Below are 17,040 nucleotides of genomic sequence, written 5' to 3'. Positions count from 1 at the left end.
CATCAGCATATCCCATCCCCCACTTTCTCCTGCAGTTGGTTCAGGGTTGCCCACGTGACCCAAGTCTGTCCAATCAGAGCCAAACTCAGAAAATCTGAATGTACTATTGGAAAAGAGCAGCCTCTTTGCCCAATATGGAGTGCTAACTATGAGGCTGATATAAAATTAGAGCTGCCGGGACCTCCACACGGGGACGGACTGTGTAAAAGTCATTTAAGACTGAGAAAATGGTGCTGAGAGATGAAGAGAGGCAGATGTTTAATGCTATCACTTGAGACCCTGGATCCAGCAGTGCCTAAAGACCCACCTCTTGGCTTTTTATTTCAGTGAAATGAATCTCTTCCCCCTCTACTTCCATTTTTTAAAGCCATTTTGAGTTGAGCGTCTACCACTAGCAACTAGAAAAGCCTTATTACCTAGGATGTGCCATTAAATTGACACAGAAGGAATGAATGGGTATGATGTCTACAGAGAATTCTGAAATAAAGATAAAAAAAAAGCTCATCTAAATAAATATTTAATAAAATACCATTGCAAATAAACTACTGAAATAGAAACCCCACAGGATTTAAAAAATTTTTGTGGTTGTCTAGCATTTGCATAGGATTTTGTGAAGAAATGGCTTAACAAGACAACTTCCTTAATACAATACAAAAGTGTCAAGTGCAAATATTTTAAATAGTAACATCACTGAACAGTATTCAATGGTGGAAACGATACCTTTAAACTTAGAAAAAAAGCTCTTGGCCATAACAATAAGATTGGCCTCTATTTTCTAACTTTGAGAGGTCATTATTCCACAATGCTATTTATCTTTCTGATAAAAGGCTCATAAGACAGAAGAACTTGTTCTGTTTTGGATTTTTCCGCCTACCTTTTTTTTCAAATGGGTGAAGAATAAGCAGTTCTCATTAAAAAGAAATAAAAAGTAAAAACAATCTATGATTACCCAAACTGGACTTCAGATACAAAATCTGAGCCTTTGGGAATCAATAAGGTCACTGGCCTGTAGAAGCTCAGGACCTTGCCAAAGTCAGGTCTGCCTCTCTGGGGAGGAGATGAGAGGCTTGAAGAGCCACCAAGCCAATGGGATTCTCTGCTGATTCTCCTTGTAAGGGTGGGTCAGCTGATGGACCTGACCCAGAGCAACAAGATCTCCAAAACTGTCTACTGTAGGACCCAACAAATAAGTGGAAAAGCTAGAGGACACCTCCAGGAAGTGTTTACCCAGTCCCGTCTAAGTCATAATCCTAAGCGGCAAAGATGATCCAGCAGTGTTCCAGAGGTGTTTGAATAAAAGCTTTGGTTCCATTCAGCTGGTCATTCCTGGTAGAGCCCCTCGGTGTGTGCAGACTTCATGGCCGGCGGACAGTCACCACTGGAGTTGTGTTGTGGCAACAGCCTGTTTGGTAACAAGAAGAAATGATTAGTTCTAAGGCCTCTTTAAAGAGCAATGTTGAGTGTACGCGACTGAATAAATGACATCCTTTGTCGGTTTATTTTTGGCTGCTTCTTGCAACCACACCAGACTTGGGGCTACACTAACTTTACAGATGAGGAAACTGGGGATGCAAGAGGTTAAAATGCCTGAGTTAGGGGTAGAGGTTATGATCCTTCTCCCTGTTCTAATTTGGATATTACATTTTCTCCAATTACTGTTTGTGTCCTTACAACAATCCAGTGAGAGAGGCAGAGCAAGGAGTAGCCCTATTTAACCCATGAAAGAAAACTGAGAGCAGAGATGTTGGATAGCTAGTTCAAGATCACACAGCTAAAAAATGGCATAGCTGGGATTCAGACGCTATCACCAAATCCTAATTAACTATTTCTTTACATCATTAGCAGAGGGAGATGTAGTAGGGGGCGAGAACTAGGTCTGTCTTTTTTCATCCCAGTGATGATAGGTTTCAGAGGAAAGTGAGAGCGGAGGTAACACTATTGATATTAACTTAACTGGCTCCATGGATTCTCTCTGAATTTCAAGTAGCCTTCCTAACACTGATACCACATGGTGGGGAACTATGGCACACACCAGAGCTTGGCTGACCAACACACATTCTTAAAGCTTTTTTCCTTGTGGGTTTGTACTCCATTTCCCAGCCTCCCTTCCAGTTTAGAATGACCATCTGCCAAAATTCCAGCCAATGAGGTCATTTGGGGTAAGAAAGCGGGAGGTTCTGGGAAATATTTCATTTACTTGATAAAAAAGGTCACACTCAATTGGTGAGGGAGGACTCATTTATTTCTCCCTTCATCCTGCCTTGAATGTGGTTGGTTGAGCCAGGGCCATAGCAGCTTTCCTGTGGGCATGAGGTGACAGGTCAATGGGGTAACACAGAAAAGCAGAAGGTCCCTGGTACCTTGAGGACACTGGGTTGGCTCTGTGCCAGTACTGAGCTATCTCCAGCTTTTTGCTATGCAATAAAAATAAATTCCTATTTGTTTAAGCTAGTATCTATTTAGGTTTTTCATTACTTGCCACCAAAGCATTATTACCTTACTACTTCTTGGTAAAGCGTCTGTCTACAATGTGGGAGACCCGGGTTCGATCCCTGGGTTGGGAAGCTCCCCTGGAGAAGGAAATGGCAATCCACTCCAGCACTATTGCCTGGAAAATCCCATGGACAGAGAAGCCTGGTAGGCTACAGTCCATGGGGTCGCCAAGAGTCGGACACGACTGAGCGACTTCACTTCACTTCACCTGATAATTAAAAAAAAGAAAACAATTGAGAAGGAAACCTCCCTTCTCCATAAGAAGAGATGTGAGGATACTAGGCACCTCCTAACTTTGGAGACTGAGTGTGATGTGACCAGGGTTAGGGTGTTATTTGTGAAAATCTCCCCAAATGGTAAAGATTGAATTATTGCACTGACATGCACTTACCTGAGAGAAAACCAGTAGTTGATCAGGCTGGAGACTACCATGTAGGACACCATGATTGTCCCTGAAATGATGAGTGACACAAAGCCCAAGCCACAGAGGACACAAAGCAGTGAGAGGCCGCCCACAGAGATGACCAGTCCTAGAGGAGAGCATGTCAAAAGAATCATTCATCTAAAACAGACTGAAGATGCCAAACCCTGTACCAATGGGTTTAAAACAACAGTTAATTCAGATGCTTTAAGTGAAGAGATTTCCCATAAAAATCCAGACTTCTGGCATTGCTTAAGAAGGGAAATAGTCTCAATACCCATATGAGCATTGTTGCATGGCACCAACTGACTGGCCTTCCAGTTTCCTCCAGGCCCTACTGTACCCAACTGAATCATTCTTGGACTGCTTTGCTCACTTCTGCTATCTGCCTTGCCCATGGGTATTTGAATTTGAAACCCTCTCACCCTCAAGGTCAGGGATGGACTCCCAGTGGAATCCTCTAGAAGGAGTTAGCCAAGGCAGTAATAGGGATGGTAAATTATGTCCAATGTTTCAAAGTACCTAACAAATACTATAATTTGCACTTATCTACAACCTATGGAAATAAAGGCTATGCAGGCTAAGTAAAGTAAAATCTAAACATTTGATTACATCTTTTACAACCCCACCTGGCAACCATCATGCAGTAACCATAAGGTCTGAATGATCATTTTACCCATCATTATTTTTAATGGGAATATTAATGAGTTAGCATCTAATAAGTGCAGAGCAAATACATTTTTGTAATATGGGATATATGGGAAAAAATAGTAAAAGGTACTACAGAAAGAGCACAGCTTTTTATAGTTGACTGAGTTGGACCCTAGTTAAGGATTTATAGTATGAATTCCTGGGCTTCCTTAGAGTTCTAGTTTCACTCATCTGTAAAAGGAATATAATAACTACCTCTAAGTGATGGCATGACAATTAAATAACCATCACACACGTGACAGTCAGTGGTAGTTTTTGTCTGCTCAGCACACTTCCTCTTGCCTCCCTCATAGCCAGATTTCCCCTTCCAGTGTAGAATTAATGACATGGCAAATGCTGCATGGCAGACCTCCTTCCCCTTGCCTCACAAGTGGTCAAATTGCCTACCCGGTCCTCCACAGTGACAGTTTCAGGGATGGACCATGGAAAGGAAGGAAAGTAGAGAAACTAAGCAGATGTGCTGCCTTTTCATAAAGATTCACAAAATCCTAGATCAGTATTGTTCAAAGGATGGCTAACCACCACAAAGAAATGGCAAACATCTCTTTGTGGATTGTGATCTGGTTTGAAAAGGCAAACTGAGCCAATCAGATTTACTTTATCGGTAATTTTAGCAACTCAGGGAGAAGCTGACAACAGGCCGTGGGACTTCAGGAGGAAAGGTGAAGGGGGACCCTCAATACTCAGGAAGGCACCTGGCATGCAACAGATGCCCAATGACTGCTGAGTGAACGGCTTCTCTGTTTAACGACAACAGTTAGCATTCATGGAGAAGCTATTTACAGAACTGTAGGCTTCAATCCTCACAATCCTCTGAGACAGTATTATTACATCCCTATCTTACATATGAGGAATTTGAGGCTCAGAGAGAGTAAACTATGTGTCCAAAATCACACTGGGGGAGGTGGGATTCTAACAGACTCCAGAGTCCATGTTTTAACTACTCTGACAAGCTGCCTTGGTTAATGTGATTTTGACAAGAACAGCAACATTTGACAGCAGTGGCAGGTGCCCTGAGTCATTTTCCAAGAGGGTGAGTAACTGAGTAGGATACCTTCCAGTAATATGACTCCCACAAAAGCAGCCAGGGAGGTAAGCACCACGAGGAGCAGGAAGAAGCCGACAGGAACAGCTGACACAGCAACAAATACCAGCAAGGTGAGGGTCAGAAAAGGATGCCGGTCCAGGTACTGACCCACTGGAGACTTCATAAAGGAAACCACCTGTAGACAAAGCGGAAGAGCAGGTGTGAAAGCCATGTCTGAATGCCAGGTTGATGAATTTGCCCGAGCTGCAGAAGTATAAGCCAAGGTCATAAGGTTGGAAGGCCCACTGGTAAGATGTCAACAATAATAATCCTCCCAAGACATGACCTGCCCCAGCAACAACTTAAGGCAGCTGTGGACAGGGGTAAGTTTGAGGGCCCACCCAATCTCAAGTCTTGTGAAAGAAGGAAAGACCCAGGCACTACTGCTTCACACACACCCTCTCAGAAGACATACTCAGCATATGCTCTGATGTGGCGGCTCAGATGGTAAAGAATCTGCCCATGATGCGGGGAGACAGGGGTTCGATCCCTGGGTTGGGGAGATCCCCTGGAGAAGGGAATGGCAACCCACTCTAGTATTCTTGCCTGGTGAATTCCATGGACAGAGGAACCTGGAGAGCTACAGTCCATGGGGTTGCAAAGAGTCGGACGACTGACTTCAACATATGTACAAATGGCTGCTTACTTCACAGCTGAGGCTACTGAGGGAGCTTAAGTCCTGGCTACTTGGCATCACCTGGGAGCCTGTTTGGGGTTTTTTTTGGTGGGGGGGAATCTTTAATGAATTTGTTACAATATTGCTTCCGTTTTATGTATTTAGTTTGGCCAGGATGCATGTGGGATCTTAGACCCCCACCCAGGGATCAAACCCACACCTACGTTGGAAGGTGAAGTCTTAACCACTGGACCGCCAGGGAAGTTCCTGGAAGCTTGTTAGAAATGCAGTATCTTGGACCCCAATCCAGATGTGACAAATCAGATTCTGTTTTTTAACAAAGAGCACCAGGTGATCTGTACACACATTAAAGTTTGAGAAATAGTGGGGATGAAATGACTCACCTAGAGTCACACGGCTTCCAAGTGGCAAAATCTAGGCATTCAAAGTTAAATCTTTCCCTCTGGATGTCACATGTTTGCAATGGCGGCCATTTCATTAGGAGAAAATGTTACGTCATCAGCCTGATACCAGTCAAGCCACAGCCTGATGACTGCTGAGAGCTTATGCTGTGTTAATAGGTAGGTTATCTTCCTCCACCAGGCAAAAGGGTTTCTGGAGCTTGTTCAGTGGGGGAGGGCCGCTTTAATACAGAGCAGGCCCTCGGTATCTGTCTCACTGTATCTCAGTGTTCGCTGAACCCATGGTAGGCAAGGAGACAGCGGGGAAGCTGGGAGAAAACTCGAAGAGCCATAGGAACTGCAGACACGTTTATCTCTCCAGGCTGGCACAGGAGCCATGGTAGCAGATATAGCATAACATAATCACAACACATCATGACACACACCCCAATACAACACCACACAGCACAGCCGCAAGGGCTTGCCAGGTGGAGCTTAAATATGATTCGAGAACAAAAGTAGCCCATGGCCAAGCAAGTACCTTGTGAGGCACATGCGCAGTGCTATAAGTGATCTCAGCTGTTACATAATCATCATTTACAAAACATGGGGCAAGAGCGAGAGGACACGGGGCAAGACAGCCTGACCACTCCACCTTAGCTAATCTGCTCTTACAGCACCCTCATAAGGACAGGCTTCCCTCATCTTCTTAGGCTCCATGCCATCTCTCTCCTAAGTGCTGGCAGGCTAGTTCCCATTCCCTTGAAAGCCTCCATCATTCCAGAACTCTTCCCCATCAAGGGGCCCCGTGTAGGCCAGCAGGTAAATTGAAGACATAATTCAAGCTACAGTAATCATGGGTGCCACTAATCAGAACACATGCTCCTAAACGACTTGTTCACTCAAGTGATTCAAATGCAGGAAGTTGGAGGCAAGCTGGAAGGCATGAGGGTTCTGTAGTTCAAGCTGATGACAAAAAAGCACAAGACTCACTCTGTTTAACTAGAAAAGGCTGTAAAGCACAGGACTCACTCTGTTTAACTAGAAAAGGCTGTCTCAAGAAGCCACAGCTATCGGTCTTGGGGCTTCAGTATTGACAAACTTTACTTCCTGCCCGGCCACAAAATGGCATAATGTACACTGGTTACACCGCCTCCAGCTACTCCTTTCTGACAAAAGCTATCTAAGACTTTGCTATTCAGCTTCTCTTGTCAGAGGTTGACTGTGCCAGGAATAACCTGTGAGCTAGAAATACTGTGTGGATACTCCAGCATCAGAACCCAGTGAGATCTTCTGGTTAGGGCTGTTAGAGGTGAGAGAGAGGCAGAGGGGTCACGGGAGTGGGGCTAGTCCTTCGAGCCGCCTCAGATCTTGGATGCTTTCCAGCTCTAATCCACAGATACCCTGAGTAAACCCCCAGATGTCATCCGGCAGAATAAACTGTTCTCTCTGATCCTCATAAACAAGAGACCCAGCAGTCACAGTGGGGAGGAGCAGATGAGGCTGGAACACCAGAATTCCAGGCTTAGGACTTCATACCCAGACTGTCCAGTACAGTAGCCCCATGTGGCCCTGAGCACCTGATACACGGCTAGTGTGACCAATAAACTAGGTTCTTAATCTAAATTTAAAAATTGCTACTTGATTCAGTCATTGAAAACAGTTAATTATATTTCAAATAAGTTGGGAATGTTTCAAATAGTTTTTCAATTATACATTTTATGAAATTTGAATAGAGACCAAGTGTCTCCAATGGAAAATTAGCATGTGAATTGAGAGGTGCACTGAGTGTATTTAAAAAAGAATGCTTCATGACCTAGAAGGGTGAGATGGGGGGAGGTGAGGGAGGCTCAGGAGGGAAGGTATACATATATATATTTATATATATATATAATTATGACCAATTTGCATTGTTGTATGGCAGAAACACAAACTTGTAAGACAGTTTTCCACCAATTAAAAAATAAATAAAATTTGTTTAAAAAGATATCTCACCAATGATTTTTTAATATTGATTATATGTTGAAATTATATTGTTATATTGGGTTATATAAAATATATTATTAAAAATTAAATTTACACAGTTCTTTTTATGTTTCTTAATATGACTACTTGAAAATTTTAAACTATATATGTGGCTCACATCCTATTTATATTGGAAAGTGCTCACTCAAACTTTATCTAGAAAAAAATAAGAAAACTGCTGGCTTTGGGGCAAGACTGTCATACAACCAAAGGAATAATTTTTTGACTAATGTAAACATTTCAATATTTTTTATTGACATATAATTGCTTTACAATGTTGTGCTAGTTTCCACTGTACAACAACATGAATCACCCCGGTCCCTCTCGAGCCTCCTTCCCACTCTTCCATCCCACTCCTCCAGGTCATCACAGAGCACTGAGCTGAGCTTTCTGGGCTATAGAGCAGCTGCCCACTAGCTATTTTACACATGGTAACATATATATCCAACATGATTTTACACGTCGTAGCGTATAGATCCAACCAGTCCATCCTAAAGGAAATGAGTCCTGAATATTCATTGGAAGGATTGATGTTGAAGCTGAAACTCCAATACTTTGGCCACCTGATGCGAAGAACTGACGCACTGAAAAAGACCTTGATGCTGGGAAAGACTGAAGGCGGGAGAAGGGGATGACACAGGATGAGATGGTTGGATGACATCACCGATGCAATGGATGTGAGTTTGAGTAGGCTCTGGGAGTTGGTGATGGACAGGGAAGACTGGCGTGCTGCAGTCCATGGTGTTGCAAACAGTCGGACACGACTGAGCGACTGAACTGACTGAGCATATATATGTCAACGCTACTCTCTCAGTTTGTCCCACTCTCCCCATCCTGCATGGCCACATCCATTCTCTATGTCTGCATTTCTATCCCTGCCCTGCAAACAAGTTCATATGTACCATTTTTTTTAGATTCAAAGGAAAAATTTTTTTAAAAAGATGAACCTGGCAGTCCTGTGGAAGAGGCAACAAGGAAGATTTGCAGGGAAACTAGCAAGAGATAATGATGGCCAAAACTAGGTTGATGGCAGAGGAGGAGGAGATGCTGTATGAAAGAGGAATGAAAAATGAAAAATCAACAGGACCATCTGGCATGGGGATCCAAGAGGAGACATGCAGGAAGGGACTACTTACAGTCCTTAAAGAAATCTAAGTTTTTCTTAACCTCTTCTAAATCTGGGACCTACAACCAAAAAATATAAAGTCATTCAGATATGCAGAGACACCAATTTGAGATGCACACAATTAAGCCCAGCAATTGTCTTCCCTTAGGGAGAATGGCCCTGCTCTGACAGTCTGTCTCAGAAGGGGAAGATATGATTCATTTATGCCTAGTAATAATAGAGAACATTCATTAAATACTCAAGTGCCAAGTACTATTTTAAGGACCTTCAATAAACTTCCTATTTCTGTCTACAATGCTACGAGATAGATAACAAGGGAAAATTTAACATTACTTAAATTTGGGAATTAGAATATAGCAATTAACTTTTCATTCTTCCAGGCAACACAGGGTGACACAATGGAAGGACAGAAAGTGGAAGAGCTTATCACTCAGGAACATTTTCCATCCCTACCCTGAAATAGATCCAGGTATTCTAATCAAGATTTTACAGGCATGGTGCAGTGCTGAATAACCCAGGAATGCAAAGTTGGAACAGACTGGCACCATTAAGTGCCAGACTCTGTGTTAAGGCCTTCTCAAATAGCATCTGAGATCATCCTCACAACAAATCTATGCGCCTGGTACTGCTTATTTTAAAGGAGATGAGATGTAGAGTCAGTGAGCCCGAGCAACTAGCCCAAGGTCGGACAAAGATGACTTATTTTAAAATGCACACATGAGTATGGGAGGTTCCAAAGTAGGGACAATGTGGCCAGTGTTTAAGGACATAAAGCCTCCACCTGGAACTATTTAGAAGACAGGCTACTTCCCTGGTCTGAGAACAAAAAAAAATAATCAGTATCCACTGTCCTTTGCTACCAGAAGAGCTCTGGAGGGCAGAGGGATCAGGATTATTTAAAATCACTGGTAATGACAAATCCAAGGTTCTATGTGATAGTTTCTTCTAGATTATGGTCCTATAATTCAGGATTGGGACCCAGGTGCAAAGGAGGTAATTCAAAAACATCCTTTGTGGAAGGAAAGGGCCAGCATGAGAGCAAGACTATTTTGTCACAGGTAATCCACATGGAGACAGCACTGACAGGGTGGGGTCGGGGAACGGTATCTGCCTAGCCCATGCTCGCTCTCTCTTCTCTCCTCTCTGAAAACTGCCCCCTCTCACAGCAGGGGCATACCCCTGAAGCCATGTTTATACCCATGAAATGAGAAGTCCCAGCCCAGCTGCCATCTCCCTGGTTATAGGTGACTTGGTCAAGCAGATTCTTGCTCCTAGGAGTCAAGCACTCTCAAGACGAAGTTCCACAGAGGGCTTCAGCTGGGAACTGGAGGAAACATGAGGAGTTAAAGGTACCATCTTGGGCAGGTGTGTCTGCCCAAGTGAAGAGAACAGCAAAGGAAGCCAGGCTGCAGAGAGAGAAGAATGAAGCTGATACACAAGGAGAAGTTATAATGAGGAGCAATATGGTTCAAGAGAGGGTACTGAGAGTTACTTCTGACCCCAGTGACCCCTCCTGAGGCTCTGCCCTGCTACTTCTTGCCTTTGGCTTCTGGGACAGGATTACATTTCCCCAAAGTTCTGGCAGGTTCCACTGTTTGTTTGTTTGTTTAAGCTATTTTGGGCAGGTTTCTGACTCTGTCAGCCCAACAGTAAGACATTAAGACTTTATGTTCAAGAGGTTTCCTAAAAGAGATGATGGAGTTGTTTCACAAACACTCAATCTGGAAACCATCTATTCTTATCTGGAACTCAAAGGGCTTATGAACTCTAAGGATATAAATTACTTAGGACAAAGAAATCACCTAAATATCACTGAAGCAAGGGGATGACTATGTAAATTATGGTATATCAATCTGAGGGAAGTTTCTACTACAAAAAAAAGCAACTGGTAGGAAGACCTATGCTTTAATCTGGAAAAACACCTATATACAATATCAAACAAAACTATAGAACTACATCTGCCATAATTAAAAACACTGTATCTAAAAATTACATACTGAAGAGGCCTAATAATAATAAAAACAACGATAATACCACCACTGGATTTATCAGTGATGGGTTTACAGGTGATTTCCCTTCCGTTGTCTGCCAATATTACTCTATTTAGTAAACACAATTAATACTAATTAATTCAATTAATATAATTTAAAATTTTAACAGGAACTACTCTACCTCAGGACTATCTGAAGAACATCAAGGCTGAGCCAACTGATGGATGACCCATCCCTCATTCTGGGAGTCGATTGCCCTGGAAGTTATCTAGTCCAAACCCACTCCACTGACCATGGCTGAAGATCTAAGGTGAAAAAATGAAGAAATGTCAAGAAGTCAGAGTTCATATGCTTTGAAATGCCTACCTTAGAAGGTAGATGTGAATATTAAATAAGTTAAGACATGCCAAGTGCCTAGCACAGTGCCTGGCATATAGCAAGTGCTCAACCATGGTTAATTAATGTACAGTCAATTCCTATTATTTGCAGAATCCTTATCTGTGAACTTGCCTATCACTAAAATTGATCTGTAACCCCAAAATCAACACTTTAAGGTGCTTTCATGGGCATGCACACAGCAGTGAAAAACTTGAACCGCCTGAGGCACATGCTCCCATCTGAGGTCAAACTAGGTTAACACTCTGCCTTCTTGTTTCCGCTCTTTACACAACTGTCCTTTTCATGGTATATTTACTGCCACCTCTTTCTGCATTTTTACGAGTTTCTTTTGTCGTTGGTGGTGATTTTCCCATTTAAAATGTGTAGCAGTACTGGCTTGTATTCCTAGGAATAAGAAGGCTGTGATGTGCCTTATAGAGAAAAGGCAAATACCAGACAAACTTCATTCAGGCAAGAGATACAGCTGCCTATATAGTATAGGCTGTTGGCCTGGAGTTCAACCTTAATAAATCAACAGTATGCATAGGATAAAGGTCCCTTTAAACAAAGACACACAAAACAGGTTATGGTTTTATTGGCTGATGAAAATGTTGGCACCAGAAGTTTGCCAGAACCTATTTCCCATTTGAGCAATGGTTCAACCAGTCTGTGAGATGCAATTGGAATGGTTCAGTGTCTGAGGTGAGTCAACAGAACACAGATAATGAGAATCAACTGAAAATGTAGATGAGTATGAGTACCTTTCTCACTAACGTTAGTAACAAGAATCTCAGCCTGCTGACTAGAAACTTACTTGTCTCATCTAAAAATAGCTTGCTAAATGCAGAGTGCCAGAGGCATTTTGGGATGAGTTCAGAAAAGATCCCTATAGAGTATACTGCTCTAGACTACAAAGGCATGGGTCCTCAAAGAGATCCTAGTGGAACTGTGGCATCGAATACAAAAATCAGATCATCAACCAGCTCACTTTGTTACATACATATATGTATTTTATGGGTATATTGCATAGAAAAAAGTCTAGAAGGACATTCAACAACATGTTAATAATATTATCTCTGAGAGCTGTTTTTTTTCCTCTTGAAAAAATACTGAAAGACATGGAAGAAAACAATAGATATATAAGTTCAAAAAACCAAAATATACTGTCTCAAGTCTCACTGCCATTGAATGGCTACTGAGCACTAGGTAAGTGGCTAGTTCAAATGGAAATATGCTGTAAGTGTAAAATACACACTGATTTCAAAAACTGAGTAAAAAAAGAATATAAAACATCTCAATAACTTTTATGATTAATATTTTTATAATGATTACATGTTAAAATGATAATTTTAGATATCTCAGGTTTAGTAAAATATTAAAATTAAGTTCACCTGCTTTTTTTTACTTTTAAAATGTGGTTCCTAAATAATTTTAAGTCACACATGTGTTCTATGTCATATTTACATCAGACACTGGGTTTCTAGTGAAACACTGGACTCTAGTAGTCTCTCATTTTTAGGGTAACAGGTCAAAATTATAACAAAAGGATGGTATCTGTGGCACAGACTGAGAGTTGCCTCTATCTCCAGCTAAAGAATTATACTTGCTACAAGATGATCAGAAAACTAAATTCTGGTCTGTGAGATGCAACTGGAAGTTCTGTGTATGTGAGACTTTTAGGAAGTCTCCTTAAATTGGAGGTGGCTTGCAAGTCTTTTTCTCCCCACAACATCTTACTGCCTAGAATGTGGATTCAATGGCTGATACTCTAGCAGTCATCTTGGTCAGTGAGTTTGAAGGTCACAACTTAAACATGACACGGTGGTGAGTTAGAAAGATTCTGACCTATCTCCAAATTTCTCCTACTTAAGGGAGAAATAATTTTCTATGGCGTTAAGCTAGTGTTATTTTGGAATTTTCCATTATGTGCTCTGATTAGAAACTGACCTTTGAGTTACTCTGGACAGATGCTATCAGCAAAGACAGCTTCCTCTGCAGCTCCTGTAAGTCCTTTGAAGCACTCGGGGGCTCCTCTTTTGCCATCCTGAAACCCACTTCAGTCTCTTTAAGGATTAATTCCACCAGGAAGCTCTTCAATGCAGGGCACAGTCAAATCTCTCATGTCACCTTGTCTCTTGTCACTGGAGGAAATGAAAAGTATCTTAAACCATTAGTGGCTTCCACTCAGTTGACCCAACGAGGGCTTCCACTGTCCTCACACACTGATGATGGGCATAGAGATGAAGGGTAACCAGGCAGTATCCACCAAAATATCAAATTGTACACACCTTGACCCCAAAATTTATTTTCCAGGAACCTGAGTTTCCAGGCTAAATAATGATAAATTCATACAATGGAGTCAGAGAAGGCAATGGCACCCCACTCCAGTACTCTTGCCTGAAAAATCCCATGGATGGAGGAGCCTGGTAGGCTGCAGTCCATGGGGTCTCGAAGAGTCGGACACGACTGAGCGACTTCACTTTCACTTTTCACTTTCCTGCACTGGAGAAGGAAATGGCAACCCACTCCAATGTTCTTGCCTGGAGAATCCCAGGAACAGGGGAGCCTGGTAGGCTACCGTCTATGGGGTCGCACAGAGTCGGACACGACTGAAGCGACTTAGCAGCAGCAGCAGCAGCATACAATGGAGTATTGTATAGACATTAAGATGATGTTGATACTTATTTAATGAAAATATGTCTATGATGTAAAAAAATTATAAAATACCGATTACTACATTTTATGTATATATCCATAATATACATATATCCACAGTAAAATAAAAGATCTAGATGCACATATAATAAAATGTTAATGGTATCATCTCTGAGAGCTTATGTTTATTTTTTTAGCCTGATAAAATGCTGAAAAGAATACAGAAGAAAGTAAGGCTGAAGACACTATTTCGAGTCCCACTGCCTTTTTTTTTTTGCCAGAAAGCCTTCTCAAACATATGACCGTGGCCAATTTCTTTATTTACTACCCACACTAAATAGGCTGGCTCCCAATTACATTGTGCCATAAATTACTCTCTATTTACTTGTAAGTCTCATTTCCATAACAAGAGAGGGACAAACTTTGCTACAATCATACTCTGTGACTCAATGGCCTGGAATTTCCAGGACGGTCCCAATAATAAAAGCTGTTTGTTAAATTATATATCTATTTTTAAACCCTTTTTAATTTTTATATAAACAAATACTTTATTATTTTATATTTTCCAGAACAACACTGTAAGGCTGGGCTGGACACAGAGATATCTTTTCCATTATCCCTTACAACTTATCTCCTGAGCTATAGCACAAATGCTAAAAGATTCTATCACAGTGGACAAAATTAACCGAGAAACGTTCATATTTATTTACCATACTCAACATCCCACATGGTAATTATGTGAGATGGGAAGTGATGATGGTGGTTTAATTGGTAAGTCATGTGGAATCTTGGGACCCCATGGACTGTAGCCTGCCAGGCTTCTCTGTCCATGGGATTTCCCAGGCAAGAAAACTGGAGTTCTTCTCCAGGGGATCTTCTTAACCTAGGGATTCAACTCTCCTAATCTCAAATCTGCAACAGGCAGGAACAAGCCCAGCTACCGTCACTGGTTCCCAAGGCCTTGGAAACCTAGGGGCCATCCGGACCGGTTTGGGAAGTTCAGTGTGGATAGTCTCCAGCATTCCAGGCAGATTCTTCACCACAGAGGCACCAGGGATGACACATCTCCTAATATCGATAGGGTCTGTTGTTGTTGTTTAGTTGCTAAGTCATGTCCGATTCTTTGCAACCCCATGGACTGCAGCCCGCCAGGCTCCTCTGTCCATGGGATTCTCCAAGCAAGAAGACTGGAGTAGGCTGCCATTTCCTTCTCCAATAGGGTCTAGTAGCAAATTAAAGCACATTTTTAATCACCCAGCTAGAGATTCTCTGCTACAATCCCTTTTGTGAAACAGGAATCCCCTGGACTGGACAGGACTAGACCCTTCATCCCTATCTTCTGTCTCTGAAGCTGCAGCTGGCACAGATTAGAATTGGCCATGTTCCCAGCACTCAACTCCCCTAATCTCAAATCTGCAACGGGCAGGAACAAGCCCAGCTCCCGTCACTGGTTCCCAGGGCCTTGGAAACCTAGGGGCCATCCGGACCGGTTTGGGAAGTTCAATGTGGATAGCGTGGGTAGAAAGCCATTGGCCATAGCTGTAAAATGCAATCAGCTGGCCACCAATCCCCAGCCCCCCTAGTCACTCACTCCTCCTCCTCCTCGGAGGGGCCTCCTCAAGCAAAGACAGGTTTCAGGAGGAGGGAAGGGGGCAACCCCTTAATCCGACGCAGCGCACAGTTCCCCGCCTTCTGCCTTCTCCAGGCCTTCCGGGCTGAGCCAGGACAACACAAGCCAACCCGCCCTTTCCCTTCCACGGCCCACCCGCTAAAAGCCCCTGTCTCTTCCTCGCCCACCCGCCCCGGGACAAACGGAAACCCTGAACGTTCCAGCCGAGATGGAGAGAAGTCGCACCGAGTACCCCGTCATTAATTTGGGGAGGAGAATCCACCTTTGGTACCTCCTGCAGTGACGGGGCAGGGAGACCCCATAGGGATGAGGGCATCCATTTTTTGATGATGGGGACTTCCCAACCAGGTTTCCCAAGAAAGAGAGGGGTCTTCGGGGTTGGATAGGGGTGGCAACCCTTTACCGGAAGCAGTAGCAGGTGTAGGAGTGCGTGTGTTGTGTGTGTCGCAGGGGCTGGGGAGGGATGAGACCTCCCTTAGTAGTAGGGGGGTGTGTGTGTGTGTGTGTGTGTGTGTCTCGCAGCGGCTGGGAAGGATGGGACTCCGTGCGTGCGTGTGTGTGTGTGTGTGTGTGTGTGTGTGTGTATGTCACCGACTCCCCTTTCAACCCACCTCCCCCGTGCTCCTCCATTTGTCCAGCCCGGCCCAGGGGTCTAGCCAGCCGGGGCCCTCGGTTCCCCAAGCCCGAGTTCTCACCTGGTCCCCGGGGCCGCGGTACAGGAGGAGCAAAGGAGATCTGACGGAGCCGCGGGGTCGGCGCGTGAGCCTCCGCCCTCGCCTGCGCCCCAGCCCCTACCCACCTCCGCCGCGTAGCCCCGCCCCGCTCTTCCCCTTCCTTTCCCCGCCCCTCCCCTTCGCTCGGCTCCAGCCTCCTGCCGCTCTCCCAGGGCTGCCTCCTTCAGTATTTTGCAGCTTCCGGGAGAAACCCGAGCGAGGAGCACGTGAGGAAACTAAGGCTCAGAGAGAGTTGCCGTTCCTACACTCTTGGCTTGTGGTGAGGGTGCCCCGGCCATCTCTGAGACAGGTGAACTGGCAGGTATGAATGGGTTTTCACAGGGTCTTAGGGCTTCTGCCTAAATACCCTGAGTTACCTCTTCTGGAAGCATCTCTGGAGCTCAGGACAGACAAGTGATGAGCCGATTCCTTTACTGGAAGGTTTTGACCACTACTTCTCAAATGCAAACATCATGAGCCAAAGAGATCCTTAAAAACTCTGTTAGATTAGTATCTCCATTTTATACATAAAAACGTCTAATCCAGAGCCAGAATGCATGTTCCCTGACCTGAAATCCAGCCCTATAGCAGGGTTTTTCAAGGGACAGCGCCGTTGACATTTTGGGCAGAAAAGTTCTGTGTTGAGGGGACTGTCCTATGCATTGTAGGATGTTTAGCAGCATGCCTGACCTCCAACCACTAGATGCCAGTAGTACTTTCCTTCCCTGCAAACAACCAAAAATGTCACCAAACATGAGCAAATGTTCCCTGCACAGTTGTCTAGGTTGAGAAC

General features: G+C 43.6%; 1 protein-coding gene across 1 annotated transcript; it reads right to left on the bottom strand.

Moving 5' to 3' along the window:
• Positions 1–501: 501 nt before the first annotated feature.
• Positions 502–16,375, bottom strand: LDAF1 (lipid droplet assembly factor 1). The gene is made up of 5 exons (XM_040257617.1): positions 16,230–16,375; positions 13,197–13,390; positions 4,680–4,848; positions 2,885–3,023; positions 502–1,402 (listed from the first exon to the last, which is right to left on the bottom strand). Exons 2-5 carry the CDS (start codon positions 13,290–13,292, stop codon positions 1,321–1,323), a joined length of 486 nt encoding a protein of 161 aa, XP_040113551.1. The 5' UTR covers positions 13,293–13,390; positions 16,230–16,375; the 3' UTR covers positions 502–1,320.
• Positions 16,376–17,040: the final 665 nt, after the last annotated feature.

This window comes from Oryx dammah, unplaced genomic scaffold (genome assembly GCF_014754425.2).
Source record: "Oryx dammah isolate SB20612 unplaced genomic scaffold, SCBI_Odam_1.1 HiC_scaffold_2, whole genome shotgun sequence".
Taxonomy (NCBI): Eukaryota; Metazoa; Chordata; class Mammalia; order Artiodactyla; family Bovidae; genus Oryx; species Oryx dammah.
The sequence above is the reverse complement of the archived record's forward strand: the minus strand, read 5'-3'. Positions and strand labels throughout refer to the sequence as shown.

Coding starts and splice junctions, on each gene's coding strand:
- LDAF1 (XM_040257617.1), bottom strand. CDS start 13,292: ATGGCAAAAGAGGAGCCCCCGAGTGCTTCAAAGGACTTACAGGAGCTG. Junction 3,024..4,679: donor GGGAGTCATATTACTGGAAG/GTATCCTACTCA, acceptor GCTCTCCTCTAG/GACTGGTCATCTCTGTGGGC. Junction 1,403..2,884: donor AACTACTGGTTTTCTCTCAG/GTAAGTGCATGT, acceptor GTTACCAAACAG/GCTGTTGCCACAACACAACT.